The following is a 13,281-nucleotide window of genomic DNA, read 5'->3' as shown; positions in this document are numbered from 1 at the left end:
AGAGAGAGAGAGAGCAAAACCATAAAACCTTCTTTATGGTTTTGCTCTTTTTTCTAACCCTTTGCAGCAATTATCCATCCTCAAAAAACATCTTGTCTGACCATGAAAAGGAAGGCTAATCAGTATAATGTGTTTTTATCAGCAGCAAGACAAGCATATTCTGAGACAAAAAGCATAGCCCTTTGCATCCAGAAAATGCAGTGCCTGTTTTAATCAGTGGAAAAAGAGCTGAGGGCTACAGTAGAAGAGGCCTTTTAAGAAGATGGGAATTGGCTAAAGTCTTTGTGGTTGTCATACCTCATAATACATGGGAGGTTCTTTTTAAATGTGTGAGGTTGTGGTGAATAAAACAGATTGATGGAAGTAGCATTAGAAACAGATACATACAGAACACGGAGGTTTTTGCGTCCAGTGATTTTCTGCTTGCTGCCTTCCTGCTTTAAGATGTCAGCTGCTTTCCTGATTTCTGCTGACCATTAGACACCAAGCAAAGCTATTTAAAGTGCTCAACTTTCCGGGACTGAAGCAGATTATTTTTCTGTTACACTGTTTTTTTAACTTTATCCAGAAAAATAAGAAGACTAAAGGTTCTTGGGTCGTTGTTAAGAGCTCAGTCAAAAATGGACAAGCAGCTAAAGCACTACAAAAAATACTTCAGTCAAAAAGTTATATTTGGATGAAACTAAATAAAGTCTCTGCTGGTTTACTTGCAACAACAACAATGTTGTTTTGCATTTATGCTGAAGAAAAATATTTAAATGTGTGTTGTTGTTTTTTTCACCAAATCTTACGTGATAGAACTTTTAGTTCAGTCTATTGTTTAAATTGTTCCATTTTATCTCTAACTGTACCCATAGGCTCCTTGTCCTGCTAAAAGGGGACTTTGGCCAGTATGGCTTTTGGAGCCTCAAACACATATTTTTCTAGGGTTGCTCTGTATTTAGCTAACTCTATCCTTCCATCAACTCTGAGCAGCTTCCCTGTCTGTGCTGACATAAAAACAGTAGCCTAGCATTATGTTGCCACCACCAAATTTCACAGTACAGGTTTCACAAGCATCCAAAGGGAGAAATACAGTAGTGGTATTTTTCTGACAGAAAGATTTTCTTGCATGAAGTTGAAACAGTTTTGTCTCCTCACATGTTTACATGGATTTTAGCCAACTTAAAACACACGTTTCTAGAGCTCTCTTTCAACAGGGACTTTCTCTCACCACTTTTCTTTGAAGGCCATCTGGTATGTGGAGGACATGACCAAATAATTTGCTAAACAATGTTCCCTAAGGTTTTTTGCAAGAAATTCAGAGTAACCATAATTCATCTTGAATAAAACACCAAACAGTGTTTTTAGATGTTTAGAACTTGTGAAATTATCATATAACCAGACTTGCTTTATTTATCCATAACACTCCTTCTGGCCTGTCTAGCACATTTCTTGTTTTTTATTATGCTTTTTGCTAGAACAACCCTTACTGAAAAAATGCTTTCTATACTGAAACTAAATTACTCACAAGGTTTTAACTTCTGCAGCTCATTAGCTACACTGTGTTTTGTTTAGGAGCTGATTAAGGAGCTGAAATCAAATATATAGTGCACTTTTCAGACTTGTGTTACTTTGTTTTGGTCTAAATATATTGAAGTGTGTTATTAACATGAAACAGTAAGAATAAAATCCTTTTTTAAATCACTATATGCTGTATAGAACTTTAGTATACATTATAGGCTGGGTGCTGGTTTTGATCTAAATTGACACAAAGTCTCAGCTGCAGTGAGGGACATGGAAACAGGGCTGGCCGGCTGTGAGCTGCGTCTCTGCGGTGTGTAGGTCAGATGTGTCCTCTGGCTATAACAGGCCCACTGTTGCGACCGTGTGCAGGCAAATAGAACGCCAGATTACCGCAGCAAACACAATCCAGAGCTGCCTGTTTGCTGTCTGTTCATAAGGAGCCAAGTAGAGTAGCCAGAAATCCTCTGCCTTGATTCACAGACAGCCTGGAAACCAACTTGTTGTGGGTGTAAGAACAAATCTGTAAACATACAGTATCAGCATCAGAAATTGAAGAGATTTTGAATTATGTAATCCACAATACAACAACTCAACTGTGCTGTGATAAGAACTGTACAATTTCCCAGCTGAAGATACACTTATTTACTTTCTTAACCTCTTTTGACTGCGACACATTAATGTACACAAACTCACTTATTTATTCGACTATTCTTATTTCTATATATTAGAGGTTTTTAAAACAAATGTACGTCATGGTTTCTGTATCAGTGAAGCTTCAACACAGATGATGGATTATTGTATTCAGAAATAGACCAAATCAACATCTCCAGCTGGTGATGCTCCATGCACCTCATCATTGCAAAGCCAGACAAGCTATTAATATCATGATTAGTTCTAGCTAGTAGACATAAATGAAGAGGAAGCTTGGAAGCTTTAAAAAGATGGCAGCTATGGCTACATCAAGCTGGTCAGGTTTTATCTGTATTAATAGCAGCGCATTAATAATGTAAATGCCGGTTCATGGACACTGTGTTCCTGTGTGTGCAGCCTTTTCTGTGCAAGGCTGGATCAGTGATACCTAATAATGATGTCTGTGTGTAGGACACTGCAGGCCAGGAGCGCTATAGGACCATCACTACAGCTTACTATCGTGGCGCCATGGGTTTCATCCTGATGTATGACATTACCAATGAGGAATCCTTCGGCGCTGTGCAGGACTGGTAAGTTAGTTTTTATGATTTATATAAGTGAATTCGCTGAATATAGTTTACCAAAAGCAGCAGATTTAAGTTATTATGTAATGTTTTTTTTTTTTTATGTCAAAGGAGTCATTTTTATCTTCTAATAAATACTTTCCATGTGAGATCTGACAGACTCTCTCTACAGATGGCATACTGTATCTTGGTGGTTAAGTTCAAATTTCATGTCCTTTCATGAATCAGCAAAGCCTTTTCAGGCTGTAACCAAGCTGAGCCAAATGTCTGTTCTTTCTGATGATGCAATCAGGACTTGGATGGTACCATTCAACCAGTCACAGAAACTAGGTTTCTGGGTTAGTGTTCTTACACTAAAAAAGAAACTGAAGGATGCCAGAGACAGCATGTGTCCCAATGTTTACTAATCGAGTGTCAAATGCATTTATATCTATTTGGCAAACTGAACTGGTTTGCCAGCTCAGAGTTGGCATTTTAAGAGGAAATTATGTCATTCAGCTTATGCTTAAGATAAGATAAGATTATATCACCTAACATAGAGGGCAGTTCATTTTTAGTTTACCTGCATTATCTTCAATACTAATTTGAGGAGTGCTTTAAGATTTTGAAAAGACAAGTTGTTTTCATGGGTTTCCACTTTACTCTCATTCATGAAACATTCATTTGCAAGTTTCTTAATTCAGACACTGATATGTCATTGACTTTGCATCAATCCCTCATACTGAGCATGTATGCAGAGCCCATGGAGAGGAAAAACCCCTTTTAATAAGAAGAAACATCCAGCAGAATCAGGCTCAGTGTGAGCGGCCTTTTACTGAGGCCAACTGGGGGTTTAAGGAGATAGAAGAAGACATACTTTTGTATGTCAACATATAAGCACTGGTCCATGAATATTCTCAATGTTAGCGAAGGTAATTTTAATCTACTGTAGCTCCATAAGTTTCTCAGTATATGAAAGAAACAGTTAAGTGGATGAGCTCTGGGCTGGTTTTAAAGTTAACATGATGAATGAGAGCATATAGTTGAGCTGAGCCCATAGCTATGTCTAGGAGTGAAATAGGACTTAACAGTGAAAAACAGACCCAACTCTATCATCTGTAATCAAAGCTGTTGATGGCAGCAGCCCAACTGATGCCTACCTCCAAGATGGTGTTACAGCTAAACAAATTGCCAGGCCAGATGTATACAATAACAAAAAAGGCAGAGAGAAAATAAAGTTAGAAGTTGAACCAATAGTTAATGCAACACTGTAGAGATTGAACAAAGAAGAATGATAAAATAGGTTTCTATGTCTTCCAGTAACCTAAGCCTATAGCAGCATTATAGAGATAGGTTAGTATAACCTGATCAAGTCTGATTATCAGTTTTAGAAAATAGGAGGGTTTGAACCCCTAATCTTAGTTGTTTTTTAGCGTTTATACTTGACATTGAGAAATTTTATATCATAGTCTCAATTTAACAGGGAGTGAACCAAAAATAGATGTTTTTTTTTTTTTTTAACTGTCATCAGAATTTTAGATGCAGAATAATCTGAAGGCATTTAATTACATTTGAGGACTTCCTGACAGTAAAGAATTTCAGCAGTCCAGCCTCGAAGTAACGAATAGAAAGTTTTATTTCCACAGGAGACGAGACAGAGAACTAAAAGAACTGCCTCCCATTCTACTTTACGAAATTATAGGAACCACTATTAAACCTGCAGAGCTAGAGTGACGTGCTCTGTTAGGAATATAAGGAACAATCATATCTCTGATAAAATGGGACTTGGCCATTTAAGGTTTTATATGTGAGAAGGAGGATTTTACATTCTATTCTGGATTTAACAGGAAGCCAATGAAGAGAAGCTAGGATAGGAGAGATATGATATGAGACCAAATGTTTTCCATCAGTGTGATACGTTTTACCCTGATATAAGCAGGCAGGTTTAAATCAATCTATTTTGATGCAGACACACTTTCTTTTGCAGGTCATAGCCAGATCCACCTATAATTATTTCAGGAGCCCTCTGAGCCTTTGATGGTTTACTGCAGTCTGAGCACCGACTGTAATGCTTATGTGATGAAAGGGAGCCATATGTACAACAGGCCTGAGTTACCTGAATGCTCACTTAGCAGACAGAGAACAGGGGAATAAACTATATCCACATTAACCGAATGCTCAGATTCTGTCTACACCAAAAGCTTTAGTTGTACTTGCTCATATTCCTGTTGACAAGGTTGAAAGAAAAAAGGAGGTTACCATGGCAATGGCTCCGTCCTGAACTGTGTTTAGGTTAATCTTGTGACATACCCATTTCATGCCTGGGGGAAGATGACCCAGAGAAGTTCCATAACACTGACTTTAAATTTAAATTAAATTATTTAACACATTTATTAATTTCCAACATGAATCTTTATTAAATGAATACCACTTGTAATCATTGATATTTTTGAAAAAGCAAGAAATTCTTTTCAACAAAGGACCTGCCTCGTTAAATAACGGTCAGGCAGTGGAAGGAAAAGGTCTAATATCTTGTTGCCATCTCTGTTTGTTAGTCAGTCTTTCTTTTAGTCTCTTGCTCTGTCTCTCCTGTTCTCAGCTGTGATTGCTGCCATTCCTTCAGTGAGAGTGCAACCTCACAGCAGCATGTTGCTTAACTTGTCAGAAATAAAGCAGCTCAGAGTTGTGATGGTAACCGCCTAGTAAATATATACTGAGGCATTCTTATTAAAATAAACACCAAGATAGACAGTAATTGTCATTTTGTTTTATAAAAATATCTGCTGTGTAATTCAACTTTAACAGTTCTTATACTACAGGATTAGCCATTTTTTGAAAATGCTTTTGTTTAACTTTAATTACAGTATAGAAATGTTCATATTGAAATCTTTATTTTTTTCATCAGTATACAGTATAGTGCATCTGTAATGCTTTTTTTCCTCCTGTTTTCCATACAGTTGTTATTTTACACATATATACTTTCTATGTGACAGATCCAAGTTTTTTTTTTATTATAAGCAAATTTAGTATCTCCACCTTCCCTGTAGGTTTAAACAGCAGATTTCTTTAAAGTCTTTGGATTAACTGATTCCTTTATTCAATAGACTCATGGTCAATAATTACACCCAATCTGAGCTGTATTCAATAGTTCTAAACTGACAGTGATTACAGAAAACTAGTTATGTTCTCAAGAGGAGTGATATTTATATACAATACAATACGAAACTTATTTCTAATATAGTCAAATTTAAATTTGGACCAGATGGGACACGTATGAGAGGAAAGATGAGGAATGACAATGATTATGAGATAAGGAAAAGGTAGATAAAAAGAAGATTATTATTATTTTGGTAACTATGAAGAGAACAATGATAATGAGTATGATGAAAGTGTGTATGATTAAGTAAAGGTTTGTGTCAACATCAGTAAATATGAGAAGGATAAACAATGAGAGTGAAGATGATGAGGATATTATTTGTGGGGATGACATCAATGAGGTTGATGAACAAGAACAACGATGGGTATGATGCAGGGCAGGGCAAAAACTATTTCAAGGAGTGTGATGCATATCTTGATAATCATAAGAATGATTATGATGTTGTAGATGAGGATGATGATAGAAGGAATGATGATGAGGGTGATTATTATGGTGAAGACTAATTGTGGTGGGCTTCTCCTGTCTATGGTAACTAATTTTATTTATCTTAGTATTAAAAAGCACAGAGATTTATGCATTTAACAAATAGTTTATCTATGGAAACCCAAACAAAAAACTCAATCTAAGAGGAGAACACAGAAAACAATATAATAGAATATACACTTTATTTCTAGTCTAAAATATGACCCATATTTGATCAAGAACTCGCAGCAAATTTTCACATCCAAGATCTGAATCTGACCCATTTCTTCTGCTAACCCTGTTAGTGACTCACATACTGCCCAGTGCCAAGAGAACATGGATGTAATCACTGTTCATGACTGCTCCAAATGGCGAACAAACATTCCATCATGTCTATCCCCCCTGCATCTTTCTGTTTTTTTTTTGTTTTTGTTTTTTTTTTAAGACCTTATCAAGTAAACAATGACACAACAATATAGGTCTGACTGTTTTTTCTTGCAACAAACCCCATGAAGATGATCAAAATATGTTTGTTTCTGATTCTGTGCAGGTCGACTCAGATAAAGACCTACTCCTGGGATAATGCTCAGGTGGTTCTTGCTGGGAATAAGTGTGATATGGAGGAAGAGAGGGTGGTCTCAGTGGATAGTGGCCGCCTGCTGGCCGAACAGTTGGGTAGGTCATCTACAGCTACTAGAATGTTCAACACAACAAAATTGATGCATAAAAACATTATTCACACAATCCTGTGAAAGTATACATAAGAACTGAACTCTTCCATATTTAGCATGTTACAGTAACACATTTCAAAGTGTGTCATTGCAACTTAATTGGATTAGCAAACACAAGGACATGCATCAATTATGATATGGGAGGAAAAACTATAGATGTTTTGCAACATTTGAAGAAAATCTTTAAAGCCTGGATTACATTTGTATCTGGCTATCGATTAAATAGGCCAAAATTTCAATTTTTAAATCATCACTGAGCTTTACAGTTGGATATTTAGGCAAAGACATCTTAGCTTTATCTCCCCAAACCAAACCTTGTTTTCCATTTGTGTTCATTTTCCTGTGTTGCTGTGTCCACTCCATGACTTGAAACTAGAGGTAGAATGGCTTTCAGTGGTTTTATTTTAACAGTCTTTCTGAAGCACCAGATTTGCATTTATGCATATAGTGCTATAACACAACACATGTAACCACACAGCACTTTACAGGGACAATTAAATTCAATCTAATCATACAGACACAGAGATAGGTAAAATGTTTTCTATTAAAGGATAACCCACTGATTGCATAGAGCTATTGACAACTCTATCATCTATAACTGGAGGTGCTTATGGCAGCAGCACCTCCAGCAGCTGGGGATTTATCTCTTCAGGATAAATTTACAGCCAAACAGGAACAGGCCATCAGAAGTTAGGTGTTAAACTAACAAATTCTGCAGAGTTGGAAAATAGAGGAAGACTGAAGCAGAATGATGAAAAGAGGTCCCTATGTTCTCCAGCAGTCTAAGCTCATGAGCCTATGGCAGCATAACTATAGAGATAGCTCAGGATAGCCTGAACTACTCTAACTATAAGCTTTATGAAAAACAAATAAAGAATTAAAATTAGACAGGATGTCTGTCTCATGGATCATAATCAGTAGTTCTTTCAACAGGAGAAGAGTCTGATACCTAAAAGATCTGCCTCCCATTCTACTTTTAGCAATTCTAGGAACCACTAGAATCCTTCAGATTGAGAGAGAGGTTCTCTGTTAGAAACACAAGGAACAGTCAGATAGCTGATATAAGATGGAGCTTGGTTATTTACCGTCGGCTTTTGCATGTGAGAAGGAGGGTTTTAAATGTTATTCGGGATTCCACAGGAAGCCAAACAAGGGAATCTAAAACAGGAGAAATATGATCTTTCTTTTTAATTTTCATCAGAACTCTGGCTTCAGAATTTAGGATCAGCTGGAGGCTTTTAACTACAGTTTATGGACTTTCAATTGTAAAGAATTAGAATAGTCCAGCCTTAAAGTAACAAATGCATAGACTAGTTTCTCAGCATCACACCTGGATAAGATATTTCTAATTTTGGCAATATTCAGGAGATGAAAGAAGGACATTTTAGAAACCTATTTATGGAATTTAGTGACATCCAGAGCAGAAATAACACCAAGGTTACTATGTTATTATCTGATAACAATTCATGCCATCCAGATGAAGTGACTCGCTAATCAGCTCGTTTTCAAAGACAGGTCCAAAGACAAGAACTTTGTAGTATATCCATTCAGCAGATTTATCACCTTAGCTTATGGTCTTGAATAGTTTTTGACAGCTTCTCTGATTAATTCTCTCCCTGCTTAAGCTGTAAATTCAGGTAGATCATTATTTCTATTTCTTAACCCTAACCCTAACCCTTGTAGCTGCTTCATATTCTCTACATATGAATTAAACAGCTGTATTGCAACCTAATACTCTTTTAACCTTCTGCACAATTTTATCGCAGACCAGTCCGTCAAGATTTGTTTGTGGGTTGAGGACGCAAAAGCAGAGGCAGGCAGGCAAAGGTGAATTCATGGTTGGTTTAATGAAGGGTAACTAAAAAAAACAAAGTCCAAACAAACTGGCAACCAAGAATCCAAAATCCAAAAAGAAAACAAAGTCCAAAAAACAAATAAGAAACCAGGAGTCCAAAATTCAAAAATTCATAACATGAAAAAATAAGAAGAAAACAAACCAGAAAACCATGGAGACATCAGGGAATCAAAACTCAAGAAGGAAGGCTCAGAGAGACGAAGTTGGAGCATGTGAGACGAAGTTACAGTAGGACCCAGCAAAGATGAACTGAAGAGAGAGGGCTTTTAAAGGAGACAGAGACAAAGAGAGGGCCAATGAGAAGATTGGGAACAGGTGAGGACAGAGCAGAAACAAAACAGGAGCTAGGGAGAAAGGAGAATACAAGAGGGCAGCAGGGGGCAACAAATTAAAAACCTGAGAGACCGGAAATAACTAGAAAACACAACAAAATAATAATTAAACCACTAGGACTAAAAAACATGGAGAACAGTAAAACTAAACACTCAAAAGAAAACATAACAGAACCAAGACTAAGACAGTAACTGAGAAAAAAACAAAAAACAATAAACTAAGAATTAAATCATAAAAACTAGGAAACAAGGAGAAAAGCAAAACTGAATACTCAAAAGAAAAACATGACATAAAACAGAAACCTAACACAGTCTTTGGTGTGCATTGGTCTTCATAATGTTGTTTGTTCCCTAATAATCTTTAACAAACCTCTGATGGATTGTTTAATAATTTCTGAATGAAATTAGATGCACTGGAATATATAAAGGTGTACTATTCATAGGCTGTAAATAAATTAAGCCACGACTTCTTACTTGGGAGATGTGTAAAAAAAGGGTTAAAGGGGTTTGAGAACTTGCAAGAAAATAAAAACAAGAAAAAGCTATGCTAATAAATTTCTCCTTTTTGAATGATTTACATTTAGTTTTCTTTCCTGCAGGTTTTGAGTTCTTTGAGACAAGCGCAAAAGACAACATCAACGTCAAACAGACCTTTGAGCGTCTCGTCGACCTAATTTGTGACAAGATGTCTGAGAGCCTGGACACAGATCCGGCTGTCACTACAGGAGCCCCCACCACCAAACTGACAGACAGCGCTCCGCCCCTCCAGCAGCCTGGATGCAACTGTTAGTGAGCGGCGTTAGAAAGCTATCAGGGACAGTAGAATGCAGACCATCACCCTGCCAATACTGCCCTCTCTGGACTGCACTTCAAAGCCTCTTAAGTAGTAAAATAGCAAAGGCTGTTGCATTAACTCCCAACTTTATCACATTATATAATAAACAAGTAACAAGGAGTACACTTATTACTAATGTAAAACATAGCATCACAGGTTATTTAGAATTGAGGGAACCAGTATCCTTCAGCTAGTTAGTTTGATCATAAACCAGTTGGGTCTGGCAGAGCTTGAAATAGTTCAGCACTTACACAGGTTGTCCCTCTGACCTTTAATATCTTTAAGAAAACCTATACAAGAAATAGAATCAGTGAGTGCTTTAACACATCTATAAAATCTTCTGTATGGTGTAAATTGTTCTTTTTTGGGGGGTAATTTTTGACTCCTAGAGCTGCCAAATCTAGGATTTATCGCACTAGGCAATGTAGCGGCTTTCCTTTGTGTAACAACTGTAATAATAAGCCTCTGGCTGTGACTGTGCAGTAAGTGAGAATGGATTTGCATGAGTGTGTCATGTCATGTTGCCATTTAATAATCAACTACCTTTTAGGGGAAAAAATGTGGCCTTTCAGCATCTCCAACTCGGCCTCTGTAAGTCCCATTCTAAGTCCTGCTTCCTTTTGGAATGATCCGAGTCTGTGTAACTGATGTGACAAGTTTCACCCTTTGCTGTATGTAGATGTATGAATTCTCTAATAAGTATCTTTAAAGCAACTCAATCCTTATCCTCAGCCTTTAAATGTTTGATGCAAAGAGCATGCTGCCAAAATATCAAACATATGTGCTGTTTGATCTACAGATAGGCCTTACCCAAAGCTCCTCATCCTCAGCGCCATTTCATAAAGCACAGTAAAGCGTATGATAAAAGCAGATGTGTCCTGGCATGGAATAACAGCCATAATTTGATATTCACCATGATTTGTGCTGTTACAGTAAAGCCTTTCTGTAAGAAAAGGGAAAATACACCCTGTATGTTGCTTAAAAAAACTCATAAATATAAACCCATCCTTGTATTTAAGTCTATAATGTGTAAAAGTTGTAACTAGTTTAAACTTTCTAAAAGTCTCCAGTTCATCTAAAAAAATTCACAAAAAAGTGCCAAAAACATTACGATCCCCTTAACATTGTCAGTTGCTTGTTCCATAGGTAGATAAAAATACAAAAAAATATATGAAAAGGAAAAAAAAGATGCATGAAATCAGTCCTGACATTATTGGTGTAGAATTATATTCTGAGACACTGTAAATATCACTCTGTCTTACAGATTTAGGAGCATTATCACGGCATTTGCTGTGAAATGCAATGGGCCAACAAGTGCAATATTTTATGGATGAAATCCTGTAAATAGTTTCCTTTTGTCATCTTGTCTAGCAGCGCCATCTGCAGTTTGTGAGAGAAAATTGGATGTCATGGTTCTGGAAATGTTTGCCCTTTGAAAAGGAGTGAGAACTTGCAGTCACTGAGCGTGATGTGTGATGTTTGTAGTGGACATAAAAGGCTGCAGATGCCGGTCAAAAGGCCTGTTTTTGAAACCATAAAAGATAAAACCAAGATACATAATTTCAGAACATTCTCCACTGTTAAGTTGACCTTTGACCTTTTCAGCCCCATTAAAAAACACACTAAATTCTCCCAGCTTTTTTTTTGTTTGTTATTAAACTGTCACAAGTACAGAGCAATGAAAATAACTCTCTGCATTTAACCCATCCCCTTGGGGAGCAGTGAGCTGCCATTGTGCGGTGCCCAGGGAGCAGTGTTGGGTTAAGGGCCTTTGCTCAGGGACCCAGAGTAGGAGTCTGTGGGAGTGGGGCTCGAACCCAGGACCTCAGGATTCCAAGCTCTATGCTCTAACCACTAGACAGCCACTCCCCTCTTTAGGGGAGTAAAAAAAATAAATAAAATAAAATAAAAAGCTAACCCTTAGATAATATGGTTACTATTAAAGAAGTGATGTTGAATCACTTTTTCCTTTCTCAATATTTTTGATTGGACTGCACCAGGATTCTTGCCTAACTTTTCTCCCATGCTCAGCCTTTAACAGATGCCACCACAGATCATCAATCAGATTCGGGTCTGAACACTTGCTTTCAGAACCTTTATCTTATTGCTGTGAAACCTTTGTTTTGTTGGTTTAAATGTTCTGTATGTTTACTTTGGGCTGTGCTGAAAAAAAAAGCTCCAAGTTATTTGTAGCTTTCTAGAAGGAGGCTGAAGAGTTTTTTTTTTTATTCGAAACTGACTAGTAAAGTATTTGCAGCACTTCATTATTTCCACAACATTGACTTAGGCCCCAGTTACAGCTGAAAAGTAACAACCCCAAACCATGACGCCGCCGCCCCTGTGATACAGTGTGAATAAACTCTTCTGGACATAGGCATGGTCCTTTTTGGGCCAGACACACCCCTTAGGGTAGTTCATCCTTAATAAAACCAGAGCAAAGCTCAAACAACCTTTTGGGACCTAGCATGTGTTGTTGCTACATCTTTCCAAAAAAAAAAAAAAAAAAAAATTATATCCTGTTATCCAACTCCGTATCTCAGTATTGTTACATGTTCAACACAAATTTCCCAAAATCCAGCAGCTTCTTTAAAGTATCTGTATCTCATAGAGGTTTCACTGATCTCTTCTCATCTTGCCATCATTTTGGAGGGGCATGCATTTCTTGGTAACGCTTCAGCTTATGTTCTCCACTTCTCTAATGTCTTGCCATTTTTTTATAGCCATGCAGTGACTAATACGTTTTGAGAATGTGGTCCCTGTGATGAATATGAAGTTGTTCATGGTGCACAACGTTTACTGGAAAACTGTGTACTAGAACAGCAAAACATTATTAATGCTAGAATAGATGGATTTTTGGATGCCAGGTGGAATGTGGCCTTTCATTCTTAACAAAGCCACATCGGGTATCAAAAGAGAGTGACGCGATTAATCAAAATTCTTATAGGAGGTTTCTTTTTCCGAATATAACACATTTTTTATTGTTTTCAAAGGCTAAAGGTCACATCAAAGGAGAAGCTCTGTAATTATTTATCTTGATTGCTTTGTTTTACATTGAAAAACCTGCCACTTTAACAGGGGTGTGGACCTTTTATAATTGTGTTTAATGTGTGATTGGGTGTGAGTGTGTGTTTACCATACTAAAGAGACAAATTAGAGATCTATTGTGTATTGTTTGTGTATACCTTTTTGTACCAATGTATTTGCGTACTG

At 37.1% G+C, this 13,281-nt stretch overlaps 1 protein-coding gene across 4 annotated transcripts in view; it reads left to right on the top strand.

Annotated features, from left to right (window-relative positions):
• rab3c (RAB3C, member RAS oncogene family) overlaps nt 1-11,963 on the top strand; it is a 16,901-nt gene extending 4,938 nt beyond the window's left edge. For all 4 annotated transcript variants that reach the window (XM_015396160.1, XM_015396184.1, XM_015396168.1 and 1 more), the window contains 3 exons: nt 2,608-2,726; nt 6,869-6,993; nt 9,836-11,963. In XM_015396160.1, coding sequence (XP_015251646.1) covers nt 2,608-2,726; nt 6,869-6,993; nt 9,836-10,026 — 435 coding nt within the window. In that variant the 3' untranslated portion in view covers nt 10,027-11,963. The remainder of the gene's footprint in view (nt 1-2,607; nt 2,727-6,868; nt 6,994-9,835) is intronic.
• The last annotated feature ends 1,318 nt before the right edge of the window (nt 11,964-13,281 follow it).

The sequence above is a fragment of the Cyprinodon variegatus genome, unplaced genomic scaffold (genome assembly GCF_000732505.1).
Source record: "Cyprinodon variegatus isolate N-32 unplaced genomic scaffold, C_variegatus-1.0 Scaffold26, whole genome shotgun sequence".
Lineage (NCBI taxonomy): Eukaryota > Metazoa > Chordata > Actinopteri > Cyprinodontiformes > Cyprinodontidae > Cyprinodon > Cyprinodon variegatus.
Note: the sequence above shows the minus strand (reverse complement) of the source record. Positions and strands in the feature narration are given on the sequence as shown.